Below are 25658 nucleotides of genomic sequence, written 5' to 3'. Positions count from 1 at the left end.
GCCTCTTAGGGAATCCTATGAGGATACGAGATAATCACTGACATTCAGTGCTATTAAGGATGAAACACACTCAAGGAAAAGTTAACAGGTGACACAGGTATTAAGGACACATTACAAAAATCGTGGACATCTCTAAAGGTGTTCATTACGAACATTCCAGCAGCAATAATATGGGATGAGTGCTTTCTTAAACTGAACGATGTTAGTTGGAATTTTTAAAAGATGTTTTCATTCATTGCTTGTGTAATTAAAAAAAACTTTCAGCTGAGAGCAGTGGCTCACGCCTATAATCCTAGCATTTTGGGAGGCCGAGGCAGGAGGATCGCTTGAGGCAAGAGTTCGAGACCAATCTGAGCAACACAGTGAGACCCCATCTCTACAAAAAATGAAAAAATTAGCCAGAGTGGTGGTACGTGCCTGTAATCCCAGCTACTCAGGAGGCTGAGGCAGGAGGATTGGTTGAGCCCAGAAGTTTGAGGCTGCAGTGAGCTATGACAAGGCCACTGCCTTCTAGCCCGGGCAACAGAGCAAGACCCTGTCATTCATTCATTCATTCATTCATTCATAAATAAATAAAATTAAAAGAACTTTGAACAAATTTTTGTTTATTCTTGCTTTTACCACTTCGTTTAAAAAAATTTATTTTTTAAAATAACAGAGTCTTAATCGATGACCCTGAACAAAAAGAGAAAAGAACACTGAATTATGTAGTAAAGGAGAGATTCTGGACACAACTTATCCTCTCAACACACACAAATGCATTCCACTTTAAGGCTCACCCTGTAAATAAACAAGAATAATGAATTTTAAAAATAAATAGCATTTCTTAAATAAGAAATTGAACATGAGCTGCAGATAATCTAGATTGAAAATAGCATCTTACACAGCACAGATCTATGATTCTAATTGTACTTATAACCTTTTTCTAGGAAAAATGCCCATACACCAAAATTTTACACATAATTCTGGGGGGCTCATAGACCCTCTGACTAGTTCGCTCAGAGACCTTAAGTTAAGGATCCTATTTTCTTTGTAGGCACTACTAATAATAAGGCAATCTGCTAATAACAGGCAATCTCCTTTGCCTATACTGGAGACTGGGATCACACTATCTTTGGAAAGGTGACGGAGAAAGAATTCCCTTCCTACAGGTCTCCCCTCAAATGTCACTTTGTCAAGGACACTATTAAGAAGTACAACAGCCCCATCTCCAGCACTTCTCTGCTGTCCCTACTATATTCTTCCTGCAGCACTTATGATCACCTGACAATTTACCTCTTTATTGTCGTTTCATGGTGGCAGGAACTGTGTGTGTGTGCAAGCACATATGTGTGCATGTGCATTTTGTGCACTGCTGCATCCCCAGGTTCGAGGACAGTGCCTGGCACATGGTGGCACTCTATAAACGTTTATTGAAATGAACGAATTTTAAATGTAATTGAGTGTCTTCAGTGTTTTTACCTGCAGAGGTGTCATTCCCAGCTCATGTCCACTTCTTCCCTGAGCGATTTTGGATAAATCATTTACAAGGCGCTCAAAAATGTTAGCAGCATTTAAATCACAGTCGTAGTTGACATAGATATCCACAACACACTGGGCATCTTGGAAAATAACACACAAGTAATTAGAAATTTTGATCAAAGACACAGCAGTTATATTTTCTTATTAAATGAGATTTGTTTGCCTAAAAATTTCCCCAGTGAACTACCCACTCTGCCACATCTCACTCAGGAAATGTATGTTGGAAGCTGGGGGGGAGGGTGTTTTTAGGCCTGTCCCTGTACAAATTTCCAACGTTCATTCTACCTCTCCAAGCCTCACTTTTCTCATCAAAAAAGGGGCTAACAACTGCCTGATCCACCTCTTAAAGCTGTGTCACTCTTATGAAATTACATTTCACAGACAAGTGGCATGCTTAGTTTGAAGCCACGCAATTCATTGTATGGTGTAAGGTAAATCCGAATTTACCTTAGCTCCCAATCAAGGGTTTGCAGCACCAAAACCTTAGGCCCTGTGATTAACAAACAGTGCTTAGCTTGTAGGCAGGGTGACCAAGTGTCCAAGTTTGCCAGGATTAGGGGGCTTCTGAGATGTGAGACTTTTAATGCTAAAGCTAGAAAGTCCCACGCAAACCAGCCTGAGTTGATCATGCTCTCGAAAAGGAGAAGTGGGGCAGCACTAGTCATTAAGTTAGAATTGGCCTTTTAGGGCATGATTTTCCCAAAACTTTGCTAAAACTCTGAAAGGAGGAGTTAAGGGTCTTAATAAATTAGAGCATCTGAAGGGTTTCTGAGCAAATCCAATGGATGAGCGCCCTCGGGGTGAAAATACCTGCACAGATCCTTGTCAGAGTCTGAATGACCATCCACCTGTGCTCAAAAGAACTTGTTGATGTTTCTAAAATGTTCAGGAATATCTCCTTGAAAAAGACCTATGTGACATGAAGACAAAGGAGGACACCAATTAATAGTTTCAGTTAGAGCTCAAAGACTCCCAAGTCTTTAGCAGCCAAGCCAATCCTATAATAAATGAAGCAGCCTGGACAGAAGGAGCAGAGCTGTGCACACGGCCTGTGAACAGCACCAGGCCTCAGTGTGGGGACAGCCGGCAGGGCGGGGCCCATTAGGGGAGCAGCTGCTGCTGGGCTCCAGCTTCATGTGGAAATGCAGGACCCATGTTCTGATTATTTGAGAATCGGAAATCTGGATTTTCATGTAAAATAGGATTTCTCAATTTGGCAACTAATTCAAATTATTTCAAACAATTTACAGACCAAACAAACATGTTCAGGGAAGCTGAGCTGGGCACACAGACCACATATTTTAAACCTTTGGTTAAAATGAAAGGCACACAAGATACGGCGGAAACGACTTTTTATAAAGTTCTTACTTGCTGGGGCAGCAGCAAGTAGTCTGTGTAACTGTAATTCTGGTGAATATGCCACCAATGATTAACTCATCTGGTACGAATGTCATGAAATAAAAAAAATTTGGAGTCCATACCTCTATCTGCATTTTCAAGTGCATTTTAAAGTTTGAAAGAAGAGTAAGAAAAATGGCGAGAGAGAGCTCAAAGACATCAGGCACTGAAGAGACGCCATTTTTGGACAAGGCCACACAGAGATATTGCTTGATTGCGTTGATGAACATCTCGTGAGTCCTGAACACTGGGCCAGCATTTTGCAACACGGAGAGGAGCAGCTGCAGGGAAACCACCTTGGAACGCAGCTCATGGGATCTGGCAAAGACAATGAAAACAACAAGTGCTAAAAGAGAAAACGTACAACAGTATGTTTCTTGAGAAGGCCTTGCTCCTCTATCAGTGAACGGAATTTTCTGAGAAGTCAATGAGTTAAGAATTAGTCACAGCACCTCAATGTTAGGGTAATGAGGGCAGATGGCATGAGGTGGATCCTCCTGGATCCTGCCAGCCCTGGGAAAACAAGAGCTGCCAACTCCTATTCTTTTTGTCTCTCCCCACCACAAAGTGGAGACATATAGCAGGAGCAAAGTGTCAATGGACACGGGGGAGCAGGTTCTGCAACTGCACTGATGGGATCAATGGCTTCATGTCATTTGCGTGAGGCTGAGACACTGTCCCACTCCATCTTCATACACTGTGGAGATGGTGCTCTTTATCCACCCGCCTCACAACATTCTCGCCACCCCCCCCCCGCCCCGTTCAGGGATGGTAAGAAATGGAAACTTTTCATGGACTATTTTCCTAACGGTTATCATAACATTAGCAGCATTCTCAATAGGAGAATTGGGAATTGTTATTAATGATTAACAATAATGACAGTAATAGTGACTATAAAGTGCAAGGTCTTGTGCTCAGGACAACACCTGTACATTTCATTGAATCAATCCTGTAAGGTGACTTTTCCATATTCCCATTTCTTAGTACGGTAAGTCATACAGCCAGGGAGCAGCTCTGAACAAGAGAAGCCAACATGTGAACGCAGCTCTCTCCAGCCTTGAAGCCTCTGCTTTCTTCACTCCACAGCGCTGACATCTTTGTAGTAGTTTGTTTACTACAAAGAAATGTTTGGCTTCCCTATGTTGAATCTGGGCCTTAAATCTATCTCCATGAAGCACAGGTTTCCAAACAGAATAGGGAACTGAGGATTGCAGGCATCCTGTCCCTCTCCACTCCATGCCATGAGATTTAATCCACTAGTAAAAAGAGGGTACATGTTCAATATACTGACTGTTTTCAGCATATGAACCAAAAAACCCACAAAACTGGGCAAAATCCTGGCTGGTAGGAATAGAGAGACAATTCAATATGAAAGTATGAAAGGACTGTAGGGACTGCATGAGTCTGAAAAGTTGCAAAGTAAGGCTAAATAAATCCCTGCACTTACACCAACAAAGGGACATGGCACTGGGACTTCTAGAAACAAGGAGAATATGAAACACAGTACCATATGCTCCTGGATCACTGGGTTGAAGACAGCCAAGAACTGCCGTCTGCTTACTTTGGATCTGGGGGGCCTTCACCAAGGGGTTTCATGGACAGCTTGCACAGGGAGCGAAACACGAGGAAGGCATCCTTCTGCAGAATGTGAGAGAACCTAGCAGCCACTTGATGTCCTTGGGTGTCTGATTCCTAAGATTAGGAACAAATAAAAGAAAAACCAAAGGTGCAAAACAAAAGGACAACTCTTTTCAAAAATAAGCAATGTTATTATTTCATGCAAATGTAAATTCTTGTATTTATTTAATGGGGAGGTGAGGGATGTCAGGGAGGGGTGAATATGGCAAAACAGGAGCTAATGGGGAGTCACTACAGCAATTCCAAAACTTTGTTCCCTGTCCTTCAAAAAGTTGGTATGGATGGTTTAAAATGATAAATGATCTAAAGTTAAACCATAAAAAAACTAAAACAAATACAGGTAATTATATTAGCTTGGGTAAGAAAGGTATTGCTAAGAATACTTTTGTAGGATAAATGGAAAAAAAAATGATGGGCATTATAAAATAAACTTCTTTACCTAAAAAAGTAAATCCCATTTTAAAATAAAACATAAGAATGAAAAATAAATATTTGTAACATATAACAAAGATTAATATCCCCAACATTCAAAAATTCCTATGATTCATTAAGGAAACATAAAAACCCTTCCTCTAAATGAAAAACAGGCAAAAAACATGAATAAGCAATTCGTCAAGAACTACAAATGACAAATAAACCTAAATGATCTTATCATTGACCATTAAGGCAGGATCCTCCTCCTATCAGACCAGCCAAGATTTGAATAAATGCTATTGCCCACTTCTAATGAGGGGATGGGAAGAGGAGAACTGAAAGCTTGAAGCAGCCAGGGATTCAAGTAATGCCTCCCACAGGCTAATTTTGTGTTAAGATCAAAAGTCTTAAAACTCTCAAGTCTTGACCCAGCAATATCAGTTGCAGGAATTTACCCCTAATCAAGAATTAAGGATGTGCACAAGATTTATCTACAAGGATATTCATTATAGAATTGTTTCCTGTGATAAAACTGGGATAATTTAAAACCCTAATAGGAAATTGGTTAATAGATTATGGTAATCCATATGAAATTTTACATGGCCATTAAAAAGTTTAGTTAGATCTATATGTACTATGCAAAGATGTATGGAAAGACATCCATGATTTAGTGCTGAGTGAACGGAGCAAACTGCAGCCTAGTATATAAATCGTAAGTGTGTCCCTGTAAGTGTATTCTTAATGGGGAATTGGCTCTTGGGGTGGGGGTGAATAAAGCTTTATTCTTTTGATATATAAAGCGCAGATATAGAAACAGTATACAGATATCCAGTTTATCAGTGGCATTAACATTTTATGGGGGGTGATAATTGCGGAAAAAAGGTCTAAACTGATTCCTTGGTGGAGGGGACGTTGATAATGAAAAACAGGTGCAAAGATGCAGAAAGTGGAGTCTGGGGGGAAATTCCTGATTTAAATGTTTACATGTACAATTTTCAAGAGAACAATAAAGCTACTTCTAAAAAATAATGTGGCAGACATCTATGGGCCTGAAAGGTTGTTCATAATATACATTAGGTTTAAAAAGCAGGTTGCAACACAGCACATATATTGTGTCATTCCCTCTAAGTGGAAAATATGTAAAAGAAAAATCTGGAAGGATATAAGATGTTAATGAGGGTTATTTCTGGGTTATGGGATTATGGATAACTTTCCCAATACAGAGAAAAAACAGTGAACTATGTATTTTCTTATTTTTCTGTAATGAATATGTAATATTTTGAGAGAGAAGAAAAATGGCAGGAAATTAAAGTTTTTAAAAGTCTATGTAAACGCGGTTTAATAACAATGTTATATGTAACCAACGTTAGCACATTCCAAGAACTGAATCTGCTAATACAAACATCAGGCCAGGACTGTGTGACTGAAAGCTGAATAGGGCTTGCTTATTTTACTTGCTTCTTTTGATAAAAGATTTAGTTCTGCCATCTTCTAAAAAAGCAAAAATGGGAATGAGTCTGTACAGGATGATCACCAACATAAACATACCAGATTATCCGCTGACGACAAGGACTGCCTGTCGTCGGCTATCCCGTTGGTCTGTGAGTTTTCATCCACTCCTGGGGGAACAGCACATTCCTGGCACTCCAGTTCGCCTAGAACCCTCTCAGGTTCTGTCAGACCATGCTTTTCCACTGCTTCTTAAAACACAAGTGCAAAGTCATAGCCAAGTTAGTGCTGTACTTATCCTAAAAGGCTGGCTGACACCAGAAGGAAGTTCTTCACCACCTCCCAGCTGTTGCTTTTGCCCCTTTTCCTGTGCCACTGGCCTGTGACTGACACAATACTGGAGAAGGCTTGGCTAAGGTGGAACTTGAGCTTTATGAGTGTCTTGTTATCCACAGCTCCACTGCCAGGGTCACAGCAATGCACAACTCTCTCTAGGGGGCTTCATTCATATTTCAATCCATACCAATGGTGCCTCCAGAATTGTGCAGTGCAGCAGCCCTGCCCACTCCCATTCACTTCTGAAAAAGATTAGAAGCAGCTAAACATGAAAAGGACAGATTTTTTTAAAAGAGCCATTAAATTAGGAATTAGAGAAGAGCCAGTTGTAACAGAAAACCTTAGTCACAGAGAAAAATGTACACCTGAGCTTCCTGGCAGCCATGTGAAAAAGGGAAAAGATTAAAGAAAGAATTAAATAGATTTCATCGTTTAATGAAGGAAAGCATACCTGATGATCAGCAGAACAAGGAAATTCCTCTAGGAGGAATTTATCATGTGTATCTTTATATATAAGGGATATTGAACAACTTATTGAGCACAATCTTCAATAATAGCTCTACAAAGCATATATTTATTCCTCAAACACTTATCAAGTAGGCCTATTACGTGCCAAGCTCTTGTGGTAGGGGCTGGAGAATATAGCAGTGAACAAGGCAAATATTCATTATGTGATGACTTCTTGTACAGACCCCAGAAACAAATCTAAAGGTATGAAATAAAATTGCTCCATTTTTAAAGACATTTCTGTAAGAAGTTAAGTAAATAATAGAATCTATATATAGCTTTGTGGTACTTTAACTTAACGAAAAGACAGGGCTTAGAGAAGTGGCTTTTAAATCATGACCTCAGTAAGAAATTAATTTTTTAAATGTCCCAATACAGACATGTGCATATATGAGACACACATTTCATGAAATAATACTTAACACTATATACAGTGTAGTCTGATCATTTGTACTCTATTTCATTTTAAAAAATGCTGATTGCAACCCTCTAAATTTCTGATTTTTCGGCCAATTAATGATTTATTGGTGCTGGAACCAAGTGTTCAACACATAGCCACTGACCTGAGATTTTAGGCAAAAACAAAGGAAAAAAATCATCTAATAGTCATTCTGAGCTATGTAAGTTTAATTCCACTGAAACCCACCATGAAACTGAGGAAATTATGAATGAAGTCTAACAAAATGACTACAGCAACCCAAATGAGAATAAAACCAATCACTAAAAATAAGTAATTTTTGAAGCCCATCTGAAATGGGCAGACTCAGTTTCCACGAGTTCACTGGGCAGGGGAGAGGGAATGACACCACTAAAAAATTTGGCTGAGGACGTTTTTGGAGGAATGAGTTAGGAGGAAAGGCTGGGTCATCGTTGGTTCTTACCTTTAACGGCGGATGTGACTACATCCTCTAAGATGTCCTTCACCACCTCCTGGGCACCTTCATCAGTCCCTACACACAACCAAATACACAAACACACACACATGTGTTTTTCCAAGGGAAAAGAGGAAGGGGAAAAAGGAGATTATGACAATGTTCCTCTAGAGTCATGTTTCAGAAGGCAAAGAAAGAGTGCAAATAAGTACTCCCCACGGCCAAATATGATTGTGTCAACGGAAGACAACCTCCTTGAAATCTGGAAAGCCTTAGGCAGCATCTGCTCTGCTTTCGAGTTTCCCTTTGTGGAACACTAAAACCCCACTGATTTGTACTCTCTTCCTTCCTAAGTCCCAGTTGCTTGGCCCAGGGCTCCCCACCACCCCAGCGTGGTGGCAGGAGCTGGATGTTATCCAGCTATGGTTCTTGGCAGAACAAAAGATGGAGTTTTCTCTTGTGCCTTTGCCTCTGGTACGAACAAGCCTTGGTAAGTGACATGCCTTCTTCCTGTTTCTCTTTCCCCACACCGTAAACCCCAAATTTAGCATGAGATTTCCAATGTGATAGTTGAAGATTTACCAAATTTTAAATGAAATTATTCTGTAAAATGTTAATTGTTTAAGTGGAAGAGGTTCAGTTCCTTTTTCTGGGAAAGAGTTTATAAAGTAAACAGCTCTTGACTAGACTCTCAGAAGTACGTATTACCAATTTATAAAACATTGCATTGACCAGAAAGGCCATCACCTTAAATAGACAAAACCCAAATAACCCTTTTAACTCTGCATTAATGAGGATTTTCAACCCAGCCACTATTTTTATGAGTAAGAGCACTGCTAAGTATTTTCACTTCCATAGAGCACTTAACACACTGTTAACTATCTAAATGGCTCAGTCAATTTATGTGGGAAATACTGATGTTACATGATTTTCTTAGAGGGTAAAAAAGAACTTGAAATTAGAAAACTCCAACCATGGTCACAATCTTCTAAACTCACTTCATCCAAAAATGATGATTTAAGACTAGATCAGTGTTACCCCAACTTTAGTCATTCTCATACCTTCATAATTTTTGTAATATTGACGCTCCACTTATATTATTATATATTTTATATATTACATATATAGCGGTGCACTGCACAATAATGTTTTGGTCAACGATGAACTGCATATACACTGGTGGTCCCATAAGGTCACAATGAAGATGAAAATTTCCTATTGCCTGGTGAGGTCTTCATAGAGCAGCGTATTACTCACATGTCTGTGGTGATGCTGGTGTAAACAAACTTACCATGCGGCCAGGGTATACAAAAGCACAGCACATACAATTACGTATATTACACAGTATCTGATAATGCCAGTAAACAACTATGTTAGTGGTTTATGTATTTACTATATTAAACTTTTAACTGTCATTTTTGAGTGTGCTCCTTCTACTTATTAAAAAAAAAAAAAAAGTTGGCCAGGTGCCATGGCTCATGTCTGTAATCACAGCACTTCTGGAAGCCAAGGCAGGAGGATCGCTTAAGGCCAGGAGTTCAAGACCAGCCTGGGTAACATAGTGAGACCCTGTCTCTACAAAAAATTTAAAAATAAGCCAGGCATGGTGGCATGTAGTCCTAGCTACTCAGAAGGCTGAGAGAGGAGGATCACTTGATCCCAGGAGTTCGGGGGTGCAGTGAGCTATGATTAAGCCATTGTACTTCAGCCTGGGGCAACAGAACTCCTGGCCTCAGGTGATCATCTTGCCTTAGCCTCCTGAGCAGCTGGGACTACAGGCAAAAGCCACCTCGCCAGCCCATTTGCTCTTCTTAAAGGTGATGGTGCACCTCCATTCTGACCCACTGTTAGCAGGTTTGGGGTTTGCTTCTTATAGGCAATCTGATTCCCATGTTCCTGGGAAAGCCTCATGGGGTGTACCAAGTACTCACAATAAAATTCACAGCAATATACTAATGGCAAGTTATTTTCTCTTTGTTAGAGCAGAACTTCAACTTATTATGTTTTTGAAAAAGTATATTCCAGAAATCATGTTTTTCTCCGTTCATTCAAAAAATGTATTTACTGAATGTCTGCTGTGTGTGCCAAGCACTGTTCCAGGTGTTGCGAGTATAGTGGTAAATAGGGCAGCCTTGGCCTCAGACTGGGAATAAGCGAACAAAAACCCTTTAGTGATTTCAGGTATTGATAAGTGCTATAAAGAAAATGAAAGAGGATGATGGGACAGATGTGATGGGAGCTCCAGAGAGTCATCAGGGAAGCCTCTCTCAGTCTGAACTGAGAGACCTGAAGATAAAGGGGGATGGGGGTGGGGAAGGGAAAGTGCAAAGGCACTGAGGCAGGAACAAGCATGGCCCTTTGATCACCACAAACAGCACCTATGTACTGTGTAGCAAACGAAGGGGAGAGAGGTGTAAGAAGGGGACAGAAAAGTGAGCAGGGGCTAGGTCACACAGGGTCTTGCAAACCATGGGGGTGAGGTGGGCATGGATTTCACTCTGAATGGGATGGATGGGGAATTACCAAAGGGGTTTGAGCAGGGGCGGGTCATGATCTAATTCATACTTTGAAGAGATTACTTTGGCCACTGTACAGAAAATGGGCTAGAGTGGAAGCATTTTAATGCAGCTCAGAGAGAATTGGGTTTTGTATCTGCCCAACTATGCTTACTATAATGTGTTTAAATATTAATACTTATTGACTGACCACAGCTTGATAAGGGTTGCAGTAAAAGCCCGGCCCTTGACCTGAGGAGTTGTGAAGGTAAAGATGATGTCAGATACAGACGGTGGGCTGGGAGTTCCTGAGCACCGCCCTTATAAAACACGACAGCAGGAGTACATGGTTACGCCACGCTCACCCTGAAACAAACACCACTCTTGGTGGAACTTTCCTTGAGTAAATGGATACAAAACAATATTCCAGCAATAACACTTGGTCTGCTCCCATGTAGGCCAAGCAGCCTGGTAAAGTATAAAGGAATAAAAGCTGCTCAAATATGCGCATTCTAGTAGGGACCACACTATCAACAGAAATTATCAGCAATGTGACTGAAGATACAAGATCAACTATAAAGATGATCAGATATTTTGTGTAGAACAACCAGCTTGAGCGAGGAATTACTTGACAGAACCACTTGGGAAAGGTAAATTTCTGAAAAAATAAGAATCCAGTTCATACAAATTTTCTAAGGAGAGATGCAAATGCTCAGAAATAATCTTTTGACAACTCAATTTTTCTTGCCTAATAGTGCATTTAACACTATAATCAGGTGGGGGATGTTCTTTCATTAAAAAAAGCCAACAAGTGATGTACTTGGTCACCAGGAAGAAAACAAAACTATCTTTCCATCCAACTACCCACTCAACCACCTTCTGGCTCCTTCCATAGATGTGGCCCCTAACTGCCTGGCACAGGGCAAGGCAAGGCATGGAAATCAGTGTGTAATGACAATTGAGGCCCTTGTCCTCCTCTGGATGACATTAAATGATTAATTACCCAATCAATTAACTACTGGGAGATAAGTGCCCCAAACTGAACCCACTGCACTGAGGCTGACATGAAGTAGCAGCTAGATACAACCCAGGAACCATTTAGAGAAAACTGCGCAGCTGACAACGGGACATCAGACCTCATGCCTCACTGGTTTTGTTCCCCAAGAGAAAAGCAAAGGGGAAGTCAAGGGGAAGGCCCAGAAATAGATAAGCTGCTCTCAGAGGTTTCCTCCAGATGTTACCAAACACCTTCTGCATCTGCCCCTCACACATGACGATCCCCTCTCATACTTGGACAGGCTCAGCTGCACCGCACCAGGCCATACCTGATAGTGACGGGCCTCTTTCTCTGGGCGAATCTCCATTTTCTGAGCTCACTTTTCCAGAATCACTCTTGGCATGTTCACCGTTGGTTAAATCTGTTTTTTCAGGAGTTGTCGGTTTGCTTTGTGCCTGGCTCTGCTTCAAACGACTGAACTTTGGGGATACTGCTGCAGCTTGGATCACAGGGGACTGGGGTTTCGACTGGACTGGTTTTTCCAATTCTCTGGCCTCCTGCAACTAAAAGGCAATAAAAAAGGGATCCTATCTAAGTGGTCCCAGTATTTTGGTAAGAACAAAAATTATGCCAGCCTATTGCTCTAAAAATTTCTAGCCAGAAGAATCAAAAGTTTAAAAGAAAATAAGTTCCGCCAGGCGGGGTGGCTCGCACCTGTAATCCTAGTACTCTGGGAGGCCGAGGAGGGAGGACTGCTTGAGGTCAGGAGTTTGAGACCAGCCTGAGCAAGAGAGAGACCTCGTCTCTACCATAAATAGAAAGAAATTAGCCAAACAACTAAAAATAGAAAAAATTAGCTGGGCATGGTGGCGCATGCCTGTAGTCCCAGCTACCTGGGAGGGAGAGGCAGAAGGATCGCTTAAGCCCAGGAGTTTGAGGTTGCTGTGAGCTAGGCTGACGCCACAGCAAGAGAGTGAGACTTTGTCTCAAAAAAAAAAAAAAAAAAAGAAAAGAAGTTCCTTTGACAAACTCAAAGCAAATTCTGAATGCAAACTTCAAAATCCATGCAAGATTCTCTCTCTGATGTTTAAAGCAAGAACAAAAGCACAGTACAAAGAAGTCACAGGAAGAAGAGGTAAACTTTAAAGTGCTAGTCAATCTTCACAGGTACCGAGGTCACACGTGAAAGAGAACAGATAGTGGTGATGTCACACGCCCAGTGGCTGATAAGTGCTGCCACTCACCACTTGGTTTTCCATGCGGGTGAAAATGACGTTGAGCATCTGAGTAAGGGTAGCCTTGGCAGTGGTTTGATTGATGAGATTTTTGCTGGCCAAATAGATATTGTAACATGTCCTCACTGTCTGCAGGATAGTGCCTTCGTGAATTTCAATGTGTGGGGAAGTCACTGCGGTCAGAAGAGCCTAAAACAGAAATTGGAAACCTTTGCCATCAGGAATGCCCACCACTCTCCTGCCCTCCCATGGCCAAACTTTTCCAGAGGGTTTGGCTTTGTTTTTCTTTTGTGTTTTTTTAAAATAAAGATGGCTCTGCAAACTAAACAGGATGATTAGCACCAAGAGCCAACTCCCTATAGTGAGTTTAAAACAATTAACAGCTTCATAAAATCCTAATTATTTGAAACAATTAAGTTGTATTGAAGGAGGTTTTCTACTGGCTCACTTTTTAAAAATCCAAACTTTGGAATGTTAATACTGATTGAAAAACCTAGAATGAAAAATAGATGTTTCTCTCAAGAGGAAAAATGCTCCACTTGATCTTGCCCACGTTAATCACAAAATACATGTTTCCATGGGCAGTCAGTTTCCCAATTCCCTGGTGGGTTTTCCAGATAGTTTTAAGAAAGGTACAGCTAACATGGAGCTTCTCCTCCTAAAGCTAATATATTCAGGACTTAAGATTTGGAACTTTGGCTACACCCATCCCGATCCTGTTCTCAGACAAGCAGATGGCACCATCCCATGCCAAACCATTCCTGGCAGCAGAAATGAACAGGGAAGTGAAACAGGGGAACAAGGGGACAGAGGCAAGTTGGTGATACGAATATTAACGAGGACCTGCTGAGAAATCCCAGACTGGGAATCCAGAATTTCAAGGGGAAAGACCAGAGGATTTCAAGCCAATTTAATTCACAAGCAATTTACATTGTTATTAGTGGAACTATTTACTTTGAAAACACACCTGCTTCCACTCTTCTCGTCTCAGTCCACGCTAATAAATTCTGACACCTAACGAAAGATCTAAGTGATGCTTCAATTCTTCTGTTCCAGCTTAGCACCAGCTGAGACAACTAACACATGGTAAATTAGAAATCCAAATTCCCAGAGGGGACTTGCTTTCTAATTTAAAAACCAGGCCAGCCAAACAAACAGAAATACCTTAATTATTTGTAACTGAACCCCTTCATCGGTCTGTGGGCCCTGAAAACAATTGCAAATGGTTTCAACAATCCTGTCGATCAGCCGCTTCCCTGGGGCTCCGCTGTCGGGGGCATTGCCGGTGATGTGCCCATAAGCGATGAGTTTCTAAACAGATAAAGAATAGAGATTACAGTTTCTGCTTGGCTGGGACTGAGGCCTCCATGGCAGTCCATAGCGCAAAAGATGGTCAGTGACCATGGCCTGTAACTTCCAGTTCCTACAGATCCCCCTGCTCCCCACGAGCCAGGCAGGTTCAGCCACTGTGAGTGCGGCCTTTGTCCTGTCTCCTGATAGCAGGTCCCTGCAGTGGTGATACCGTGTCTAGTGAAGAAGACAAGGTGCAGCGCACTCCCCAGTACAAAACCATTTGTGCAAAATACTGTGGGATTGAAAGTTGTACATACCAGACACCGAAAGCAGATCGGCATTTGTCTAGAGCTGGGGGGTAGGGAGACATGGGGAGTGACTGTTAGTGAGGATATAAAAATGGTCTGAAAATTTGATTGTGGTGATGGTTAAACTAACTCTCCCAATCAACTAAAATTCACCGAATTGTACACTTTAAACAGACAAATTGTATGTTAATTGTATCTCAAAAAAGCTGTAAAAATTATATACGTACATACATACATACATTTTTTTCCTTTAAATAGAAAGATACCTAAGAAACAAATGATAACATGTTTTGCTTGAGGGCAGGGGCGAGACTGGACACTTTGTAGTAAATCTTTTCATTCTTCTTCAATGTTGAATCAGTCAGCATACTTTTTATTCCAAAAATTAAAAAACAGTAATTGCATCCTGTACTATGCCATCAAACTGTGTGTCTCCCAAGTGGCTGCTTAGGCCATACCCCCTCTGTCAGGTTAGAAATTGGTTTGGACAGGGCAGCCTTTTCAGAGGCCACCCGCCTGTGTCACCTCACCCGAGATGTGGATTTCAGTGTGGAGAATCTGAGAGCTAGAAGGGACCTCAAAGGGTAGTGGCAGGATCATTCCTAAGCCTGGCTGAAGTTCAGAATCATCTGGGGGAGCTCATCAGAAATACAGATTCCTGGACCTCAAGCCTGACCTACTGAACCAGAAGTTATAGGGCAGAGCCCAGGAATCAGTGTTTTTCTCCAAGCTATGCAGGTTATTTTGATAACCAGATAAAAAAACCACTTGAACCACTCATCTGGCACGTGCATATATGAACTCTAAGGCACTCTCTGCTTCCAGCGACTTGGTAGACTCCTAAAAATGCATTTCTGTTCCTTATCCTTTTTGGCTTCTGGCTGTTCCCATTCTTGCCTCTACCCACACAACGTGGACTCAGGCTCCTGAGGTTATCTCCAGAGCCACCACCACTGTGGGGGAGGACTGGCCATCCCTGCAGAGGCCTGATGCTGTTTGTCAATGGCTTTTCCTTTTTGTTGGCTACAAAAGTGTTGCCATTCAATAAGCAGAAAGAAAAATGAAGTGAGAGAGTGGCTGAGAGCAGAAATGCGATACTGCTGCATCGAGTGACTGAATGAGCAGGAGAGAGGCGTGAACACACTCTGCTGCTCAAGTCCAACCCCGGCAGCTCCAGATGGCGGGTGCGGAGTGTGAAGGGCAAGTCCAGATGCCCTTTGCCTCACCGCTCTCATAGCTGCTTTGGACGCACCCTTCCTAGGAGGGCAGGGCCAGCCACCTGGAGAATGAGCTCTGGTTTCTGACACTGCTTACTCTTTCCTAATGGACTCAAGCCTGTTTTGAGCACTGGGTTGTGAGAGGGATGGTCTAGGAACTCCTAAAATGTGAATGTTGAAAAGCAGTCTCTGTAGAAGCCAATACTGATGCAAAGCAAAGATGGAGGTGAATTATTAGATGTTTAATTAAAGTATGAAAAAGGAAGGGAAGTATTCTCCCCTCTATGGACTCCTTGAAGGATACATTACCCTTCACACTGAAAAGGGTGTCAAGTATGATTTCCCTCCCTTGCCTGCGCAGTGAGACAGGGCCGGAAGAAAGCAGAGTTCCTGTATCCTGTGGATCTTTCTGGTTCTGCTTTCTCATCCTTCTCTGTGCCAGACGCTGTTATAGGTAGTAGAGATACAATAATAAGGTAGATGTGATCGTTTTTCTCAGAGTTTATATTCTCTGGGGAGACACACCAAAGCGAAAAGTCCTGACTAGGACCAATAGGTGATTTGTAGATACCCTCCCGTCTCCTCCTACTCTCCCCCGGGTAGATGTCTTATTCCTTGCAGATATGGTGAGGGGGTGGGAAGGACAGAGGAGGGAGGCCTTTGGGCAGCTGGCCCACTGATACATGTGTCCAAGGGGGCTTGCATGGGGACATTCTGGCATAGAGGGGAAGATGAGGAAAATATAACACATTGTAGCATGCCTTCATTGGACCCAATGCACAAGGGAACATGCTATGTGGTCAGTTTCTTGGTGCAAAATTAGACACACTTAGTAGTAAACAGAAGTTGGAGTCAGTAAGCCCTATTCCAACTTGACTTACCCATATGGATGAATATATTTGGTACAAATTAAGTATTCCAACTCACTGGTCTACTCTTCTGAAGTTAGTTCCATTTCTTTTGCCCCAGTGATAAGAATCCAAAGAGTCACCTCTGACCCAGAGAAACTGAGGGACATGTCCAAGGAAGTATGCATAGGGACGTTCCCTGTAATCCTGTGTGTAAATGCCTCTCTACAGGAGAGGGATAAATAAAATGGCACAACATAGTCAAAAGAAATGTGCTAGATCTGCATGTAGCAATATAGCTTTCAATAGATCTTTTTAAAACTTTTTATATTGAGACAGGGTCTCACTCTGTTGCTCAGGCTGGTCTCAAACTCCTAGCCTCAAGTGATCCTCCTAACCTTAAGTGATCTTCCCGCCTTGGCCTCCCAAGTGCTGGGAGTAGAGGTATGAGTCACTGCATCCGAGCTAGAGCTTAAAAACACTGTAAAAAGCTGCAGATAAATGTGTATAAGTGATACCATTTGAAAAAGAAAAGAAAAGAGAAGAAAGAAAATGACACACTTAAACAGGCAACTGGGTTTGGGGCTGGCATCCCAGGGACTTCAGTCTTATCTGTAAAGTTCTAAAAACTTTTTAACAGAGAACATAGTCATGTACAACACATGTAATTACTAAATTACATGTAATTAAATTCATGTAAATTATGTGATTTTTAAATGTGCATTAAAAAATGTAAAGTTTTCTGGAAGTAAGAGCTAAAAGATACCTGTGGTATGAACAGGACAGCTTAGACCAATGGTTTCCTATGGCTTCAACTGGGATGTAAGAAGAAAATATTAGAATTCTATGTCTGTCTATTTTTTATCTTGTCCTTTTAAAAGTTCTATTTTTGCATGTTTTAGAATGCATATATTTTTAAGGCTAGTAACTATATACACTTTAGTAACACTAGTCCATGTATATAATTTTAAATTGAAGAAATATAAAAATATACTAAAAAAATTTTTTTATTATTGATACATGACCAGAAAAACTTAGAGACCACTTACTAGCTTAGATAAGACTGATCCTAGTGCTCCTTACTCAGAGCCCTGGTTTGGGTAAGTGTGTAGCAGCCCACTCACAGAAGGAAAGGAATGCAGAGAATCTTTATCACTGATAGAGCAAGCAGCAGGGAGAGGGAACCTGAGCTAACTGTGCTCATTGCAAACCAAACCCGGAGGCACTTTTGCCACCCCATCACCTTCCAAGCTCAAGGAATGAAGGGCACAGTGTGGATGTGTCTACAGCTAGCTTCAATTCTGCCAAAACAAAGTTTTACCCCTAGATGCTGGCCTTCCATTTCCAAGACAGAAGTTACCACACCCATACTGGGAAAAGCCAAGGGGAAGTGCATTTTTTCCTTTTAGTAGTCCAGGAAGCACCCAGGACACTTTCAATGCCATAAAAAGAATGATCCATCTTGCATTTTGTATACTAGTGTAAAAAATCCTGGTGTACCTATTAAATTCCAGAGAACTTCCATTCTAAAAAGAGAGATAACCATATACCATAAGCCTCAGGACTCGCAGTGAGCAAGTAAGCAGGATGTCAACATTTCCATTTGAAATCATACTTAACTCATACAAGAAGGTCCAGAAATAGACGATTTCTGTTATTAAAGAGGCCAGAGCTACAGGGTGATAGTTAAGAGCAGGGATCAGCAACCTTTTTCCATAAAGGACCACATACTAGATACTTAGGCTTTGTGGGTCATATGGTCTCCACTGCTGCTACTCATCCTAGCCATAGTAACAGGGAAGTAGCCATAGATACATGAACAAATGCAGCCATGAACATGGCTGTTGCTATGGATTGAGAATTTGTGTCTCCCCCTAACCCCCAACGTGATGGTTGGGCCTTTGGGAGATAATACTAAGTTTACATGAAGTCATGTGGTTGGGGTCCCCATGATGGGATTAGTGCCCTATATAAGAAGAGACCAGAGAGCTAGCCCTCCCTCTCCGACACGCGAGGAAACAATGAGAATGTAGCCATCTGCAAGCCAGAAAGGGGCCTTCACCAAGAACAAAACCAACCAGTACCTTGTTCTTGGACTCCGCAGCCTCCAAAACTGTAAGAAACAAATGTCTGTTATTTAAGCCACACAATCTATGGTATTCTGTTACAGAAAACTAAGACAGCTATGTTCCAATAAAACTTTATTTACAAAAGCAGATGGCAGGCCAGATTTGGCTCATGGGCCAAAGCTGACGACTCCGGTTAGTAACACAGACATGGGGTGAGTAAGTGCTAGCTACCCATCCAATTGCATCACTTCCTGGCCAAGGAACCTTGGACTGGGCTGGTCACTTTGTTCTCTAAGCCTCAGTTTCCTCACTTCCAAAATGAGAACAAGAGCAAGTACCTCAGAGGGCTGTTGAGAAGATTAAACACGGTAAGCTGGATGAGGCACTTAGGGCCCACCCCAGGCTAAGAGCTCAACACACGTCAGCCATTGTTCTTAGTACACCAAAAATGTCAACTGCCAGCACTGGCTTCCAAACTAAACGTGGACATGGGGAGAAAACAACTAAAATTAAACTTATGCCAAATTTCCTCAGAAACGTTCACAGCAAAAATATTTTAGGATAGAAGTAGGACTGGAGTCTGCCATTTAAGAATTCTTGGCTCATTATATGTTTTACATAGGACAATCTGTACAGAATTATATTGAATGACAAAATGTTTTTTCATTGGGAAGAGTTGCTTCTGTGAAGAAACTGTCATCAATTCTCATGTCTGTATATCAAAGAAGACAGATTAATAGAGTAAATATTAGACTAGATGCCAAAAATGTGGCATGACCACTGCCACTTTGCAGCCCTGTGCCTCAGTAGACATAACCAATCAATCACAGCACTCTGTCAAGAAACATTTTCCACATAGCTCCCTAAGCAATCATAATATAGAATCTATTTACCACTTCTGTTCTAGAAAGTACTGATAAATGTGGATCTATTCAACGTATTTTTAAAATTTATTAAACTTTTCTCATTGATGCGGGTTGTCCACTGATGTCAAGAATAAATGTTCTTGGGCCAGGTGTGGTGGCTTACTCCTGTAATCCTAGCACTCTGGGAGGCCAAGGTGGGAGGAGTGCTTGAGCTCAGGAGTTCGAGATCAGCCTGAGCAAGAGTAGTGAGATCTTGTCCCTACCAAAAATAGAAAAATTAGCCAGGCACAGTGGCATGCACCTGTAGTCCCAGCTATTCGGGAGGCTGAGGCAGGAGGATTGCTTGAGCCCAGGAGTTGGAGGTTGCAGTGAGCTAGGATGATGCCACGGCACTCTAGCCAGGGAGACAGAGTGAGACTCTGTCTCAAAACAAAACAAAAAGAATAAATGTTCTTGGAGGTAATCAGAAACCTCAGGAGTAGGCCTTGAGAAAAAGTACAAGAATGCTAGACTAGGAATTAAGAAACCCAAGTTGTAGTCCTGTTTCTGTCTCTCACTACCTATATATTTCTGGACAAATCATCTTCACTTCTCTACTCCTGCCTCTTCCTCAGTAGAAGATAATTTATAACAAAGTTATTTGTGGCTCTACATACAGCTGGTCCACATTATTTGCAGATTCTATATTCGCAAATGCACCTACTCACCAAAAATTTTTTTATTTATAAGCCCCAAATCAATACTTGTGGAGCTTTTGCGGTCATTTTCGGACATGCACAGAGCAGTGAAAATTCTGAATCACTTGATAGTCATGTTCCTATTTGAGGTCAAACAAGGTGACACTCTGCCTTGTTTCAGTTCTACTGTAAACAAGTGTCTTTTTAGCAGTGTGTTTCGTATTTTTTTTCACATTTTTGTCTTTTTTTTGGTGATTTTGCAGTTTAAAATGACCCCCAAGTATGTGCTGAAGTGTTTCCTAGTGTTCCTGAGAGCAAAAGGTAGTGATGCGCCTTAAGGAGAAATTACAAGTGTTAGATAAGCTTTGTTGAGGCATGTACTATAGTGCTGTTGGCTCTGAGTTCAATGCTGATGCATCAACAATACATATTAGATAAAGTGTCTTTAAACAGAAATACATCAAGACTAGAGGCTCAAGGGAATTTAACTCTCTATTTCCTCTAGGAACAAAAGTTCAGTGTTTATTAATTCGGTGTTCACGGTGACTTTACAGAACATTACTACAAATAATGAGATTCCACTATATCTATTTCTCTACTTAATATTATGAATTTTAATGCTATCAAGAAAGAGGCAGCATAGGCAGGGCGCGGTGGCTCACGCCTGTAATCCTAGCACTCTGGGAGGCCGAGGCGGGCGGATCGTTTGAGCTCAGGAGTTCGAGACCAGCCTGAGCAAGAGCGAGACCCCATCTCTACTAAAAATAGAAAGAAATTAGCTGGACAACTAAAAATACATAGAAAAAATTAGTCAGGCATGGTGGCACGTGCATGTAGTCCCAGCTACCTGGGAGGCTGAGGCAGGAGGATTGCTTGAGCCCAGGAGTTTGAGGTTGCTGTGAGCTAAGTTGACGCCACGGCACTCTAGCCCAGGCAAGAGAGGAGACTCTGTCTCAAAAAAAAAAAAAAAAAAAAAAGAGGCAATATAAAAGTGTTTTATGTGCCCATATGTGTCAAATACTACTATTATCCCATTGGATTATTTTCCTCCAAAAAAAAAAAAACAAAACAAAACAGAAAAACAGAAAAACAGAAAAACAAGTACTCCAATTAATGCTAAAGGTTTCTTTAGAAAAACATACATAAGTGAAATCAACAAATAAAATACTTTTAGGAAAACGAATTCTTATTTTAGCTAAGGAGCTCAGATCCCTATCTCTTCCCTCATGAGATCTCTGAAAAGGATAAGTTGAACGGGCCAGGAGTGATGGCATGTGCCTGTGATCCCAGCTACTCGGAAGACTAAGGCAGAAGGATCGCTTGAGCCTAGGAGTTTGAGGCCAGCCTGGGCAACATAGTAAGACCCCCTCGCTACAATGAAAAAACAGAGTAAGTTGAACTGCTCCTTTCTCCATCATCTCTGAGAACATTCTGAGTACCAGGGCAATCACTAGCATAGCTGTGTGTAAGGGCTGCCTGCGGCTTGGGAAGAAGCCCCTTTATACCACCACGTTTAAACATGGTACCTGCAAGCAGTCGAGGGACGTGCTGACCACTCGTGGAGACTTGGATTGGCAAGCTAGCTCGAATGGAAGGAAATACTTGTCAGCTTCAATGAAGTTTGCCTTTGGTGGTGCAGCTGCGCCAAGCCTAGGAAAAAAGCAAGAGAGGGGAAATGAAAAAAAAAACTTGCTTTTCCTATACCTTACTCTAACTTCCCATTCCACTTGCAACCATTTAATCAAAAGTGCCTGCAAACTATGTCTCGGGGCCAGACATTAAAAGTTGAACCCACACATTAGGAAAAAACCACTGAAGTGCTACATGCAGAAAGCAAGGTCTCTAGTTATTGTGTGGAATAACAGCATCTTGGACCGAATCCTGGTGGCAGCCATGCCAGAGCTGTATTTCTGAAATGTGACTAACTGGCTTCCTTACTGTGAAGATAAGAAGACAGCGAGCTGTCCTCGTGCCTAAGGAAGCACGTCATACCACAGACTTCGCTGCTTCTGTCAAGAAAAGGTATGACAGCATTAACTTGATCTTTACCCTTTCCTCCAACTAGGCAAGTACTGAGGCAATAACCTGTTATCACAGTCAGCCTAGCCTCCGTGCAAACACACACAGAATTCCACCATGTGCCCAGAGAGTGTGAGGATTGGAAAAATGAGAACACGTGTAGAAAAGGGCATTTCTACGCCACTCTCTAGTCCCTTCATACCGTGCCCCAGCAAGGAGTAAGTGCTATAGCTTACCTCTGCTTTTCTATTTCTGCTTTGATCTCATCTGGTGGGGAAGAAGGAAAAGCACATTAGGAGCACGTAACATTTATGTAAAAGAAAATTTTACTGAAAGATATCTGGAAACCATTGAAAAGAATGTCTATGAGATGTTTAAATAAAAAAATGCTGACATGAAGTGAAAGAAGTAATTATAACAGCAATAATAATAGCTAACACTTCCATGGTAGTGACTACGTGCTAGGCATTATTCTAAGCACATGCTTTAACTCATTTAATCCTTATACCAATCCTGTGAGGCATGTACTATTATTGTCTCCATCTTAGAGCAGGGTTTTCAGCCTTGGCATTACTGACACTTCGGGTTGGGCGATTCTGTCATGGGGCTGTCCCATGTGTTGTGGAATGGTTAGCACCATCCCTGGCCTCCACCCACTGGATGCCAGTAGCACCCCCACCTCCCCTGCAGTCCTGAAAACCAAAAATGTGTCTAGACATTGCCAAGCGTTCCCTGAGCAAAATTGCCTCTGATGAGAACCAATGATTTTGATGAGAAAACCAAGGCACAGGAAGGTTATGTAGCTCGCCTGCTGTTACACATCAAGAACTGGGGAACCAGCAATTGAACCCAGGCTTTTTAGCTCTACAGCCCACATTCTACTTATTTCCCTGCTCTGCTGAATGTATGTCAGTGATCACTAGTTAACACAGTATCATGGTCATATAAGCATCTCCACTGTATAAATATATGCACAGAAGACTGCAAACAAATATAACAAAATACTGAACCAAATAAAATGTTGAAAGTTGTCTAAGTAATGGGATGATGATTTTTTTAGCAAAAGTTTTTAAAACAACTGTGGTAAAATAAAATGTACATAACCTATAATCTACCATTTTAACCATTTTTAAGTGTACAGTTCAGTGGCATTAAGTATATTCACACTGTTGTGCTAAGGCACATGTAATATTTATAAATTAAAATTAATTTCAAAATCTTTACCATGGAGTATACAACAACTACAGAGTCAGGGTTATTGTGTCATTATTCAGAAACCATAATCTCAGAAACACTCTTCCAGAAGAGCAAGGTTTTGTGGCATTGAAACAAAGGAACACCCTGTCTAAAGACACAGAGTTCCCCCCAAACCACTGAGTCAAACATATTCCTACATTTTAGGCCCACAGACACCACGTATTATCACAACAGGCAAGGGAAGGTTTGTCCTGAATGCCATGTATTCAGATAATCTCCAACAGGCCAGCCTCCTTTATGCAGTCTCTTGAGATCCAATGGTTTAGATATGGCATTAGTTATCCTAGCAACCCCAAGACACAGTTCTAGAGGTTACAAATTTCCTTTTCTTGGTCAACTCCATGCTAGACTGAACTTTAGAAGGTGAAAACCAAGTAACTGACTCCCTAGAGGTAGCAATTTCTAACTTTCAGGCTGGTCTTTCAATGTCTGCTTATTACACACAGAAGAAAACAGGAGAGAAACACCCAGATGACTAACACCAAGCCTTATTCTCAGGGACCATAAGGTCTCTGACACACAGGATCTGTTACAGACAGCTACGTGGCATGGATCCTGCACTTCAGGGAAGAGCATCCACTAAGGCAGGAGCTCTGGTTCCCCCCAGCAAAGGCCCACCAGGCTGGGGAAGTAGCTCAGGAGATCCAGCCCATGAGGCTGGCGGCCAAGCTGTCAGCTTTCAGAATCTATACCTATTAACACCAAGGCTCTGCTTGGGTGGCAAGATCTTGTCACTCTGTGACATGTCAGAGGGGCACTGCTGCCCAAACTCAAATGTAAGGTTTCCTTCCAATCATGGTTATCTTGCTGGAGCGCAGTTTAAACGCTAAAGTGTATCTGAAGCAAACAGGCCTTTGCTAGAGTCCGGACTGGCCTCCGAACTCTAAAATAGTCTGTTTTGGAATGCCACTGGTGCAAACTCACCAGTCAATGAATCGACCACCAGGACATCTACTCACTGAGGCACAGCGGATAATAAAACCAAACGCAGAGGTTATATCAATTACAAAGGCCCATGGAGACCAAGCAGGAAACACCAAGGAGAAACATGGTGGGTGTAAGACATTGGGGACAGGGAGGATCCCCTCTCTACCCAACAGGGTAAAGGGAGCTCCAGCTCCTCAGTCCCAGCTGCCTGGAACCTCTGGAGATCCTAAACCCAGAGGTGTCAGTTGTTTGATTTTTTCAGAGGTCAAAATCCAGATTTTAAGTGAAAGCTTCAATTGCAATTCAAAAGCAACTTAATATTATGGCTCAAATAAGACTAATGTGCAGGCTGCCTTGGCCCTAAGACTACCAGTTTGCAACCTTTGCTTTAAGAGACAGAGAAGAACCAAGGAGAGAGTGCTTCACTAGCTGCAGAAAAGTAACTGCAGGGGATAAAAGTGGTTTTAAGGACTATGGGCCAGGCACAGTTGCTCGTGTCTGTAATCCCACAGCTTTGGGAGGTTGAGGGGGGAGTACTGCTTGAGCCCAGGAGTTTGAGACTAGCCTGGGCAACACAGAGAGACCCCATCTCCACAAAAAAATCAAATAAATTAGCCAAGTGTGGTGGCATGCACCTGTAGTCCCAGCCACACAGGAGGCTGAGGCAGAAGGATCGCTTGAGCCCAGGTGTTTGAGGCTGCAGTGAGCTATGATGGTGTCACTGCACTCCAGCCTGGGTGATAGAGACCCTGTCTCTTAAAAAAACAAAAATAAAAATAAAAGACCATGACCAGTGCTATGAGGACAAAATATCAAGTTTGTAGAAGCTAAATGTCACTCAGTCAAAGAGCAAAGAGCAACTAAGCAGCCAGAGGATCAGAGTTCAAGGCCAAACTCCAACGTAAATCTTACAGATAAAGAAACAAGACCCTAATCCTCCTTTCTGGCAAGCTCCAGCACAACCACAGCAAAGGCACACTCTGGTTTTCAAATGGGAAGGAGAAGGGCCAGCATGACCCACAGCAGCAGCAGCGCAGGGTACAGTGACCAAAGAGCGCAGCCCCCCACTGTGAGCAGGAAAGGGGAACTGTACCACTGCTCCCTGGGAGAACAGCTGCAAAAGTCCCAGAAACTGCGGTCGCAAATCCTGTGTTCACAGATTTTCCTTAGTTTTTCTTAATTCATCCTTAAGTATTCCCACAAGAATTAGGAATTGTTGCACTTTCTAAACTACTCTTTGCTGAGGAAAAAACAATCTTCAAAGTCCTCTCTACTAGGCACAGTAGGGGCCCAGACGATACAGCCCCTTTGTAAC

General features: G+C 42.0%; 1 protein-coding gene across 1 annotated transcript in view; it reads right to left on the bottom strand.

Annotated features, from left to right (window-relative positions):
- The window catches only part of ARFGEF2 (ADP-ribosylation factor guanine nucleotide-exchange factor 2 (brefeldin A-inhibited)), a 95316-nt gene that overhangs the window by 55181 nt on the left and 14477 nt on the right, over positions 1 to 25658 (bottom strand). The window contains exons 2-12 of the mRNA XM_012654693.1: positions 22396 to 22426; positions 21667 to 21790; positions 14027 to 14173; positions 12872 to 13051; positions 11956 to 12190; positions 8145 to 8213; positions 6520 to 6671; positions 4481 to 4611; positions 3003 to 3237; positions 2332 to 2431; positions 1462 to 1601 (exon numbers count right to left, since the gene is read on the bottom strand). Of these exons, the coding sequence (XP_012510147.1) occupies positions 1462 to 1601; positions 2332 to 2431; positions 3003 to 3237; positions 4481 to 4611; positions 6520 to 6671; positions 8145 to 8213; positions 11956 to 12190; positions 12872 to 13051; positions 14027 to 14173; positions 21667 to 21790; positions 22396 to 22426 (1544 nt within the window). The remainder of the gene's footprint in view (positions 1 to 1461; positions 1602 to 2331; positions 2432 to 3002; positions 3238 to 4480; positions 4612 to 6519; positions 6672 to 8144; positions 8214 to 11955; positions 12191 to 12871; positions 13052 to 14026; positions 14174 to 21666; positions 21791 to 22395; positions 22427 to 25658) is intronic.

Source organism: Propithecus coquereli, unplaced genomic scaffold, assembly GCF_000956105.1.
Source record: "Propithecus coquereli isolate 6110/MARCELLA unplaced genomic scaffold, Pcoq_1.0 Scaffold444, whole genome shotgun sequence".
Lineage (NCBI taxonomy): Eukaryota > Metazoa > Chordata > Mammalia > Primates > Indriidae > Propithecus > Propithecus coquereli.
Note: the sequence above shows the minus strand (reverse complement) of the source record. Positions and strands in the feature narration are given on the sequence as shown.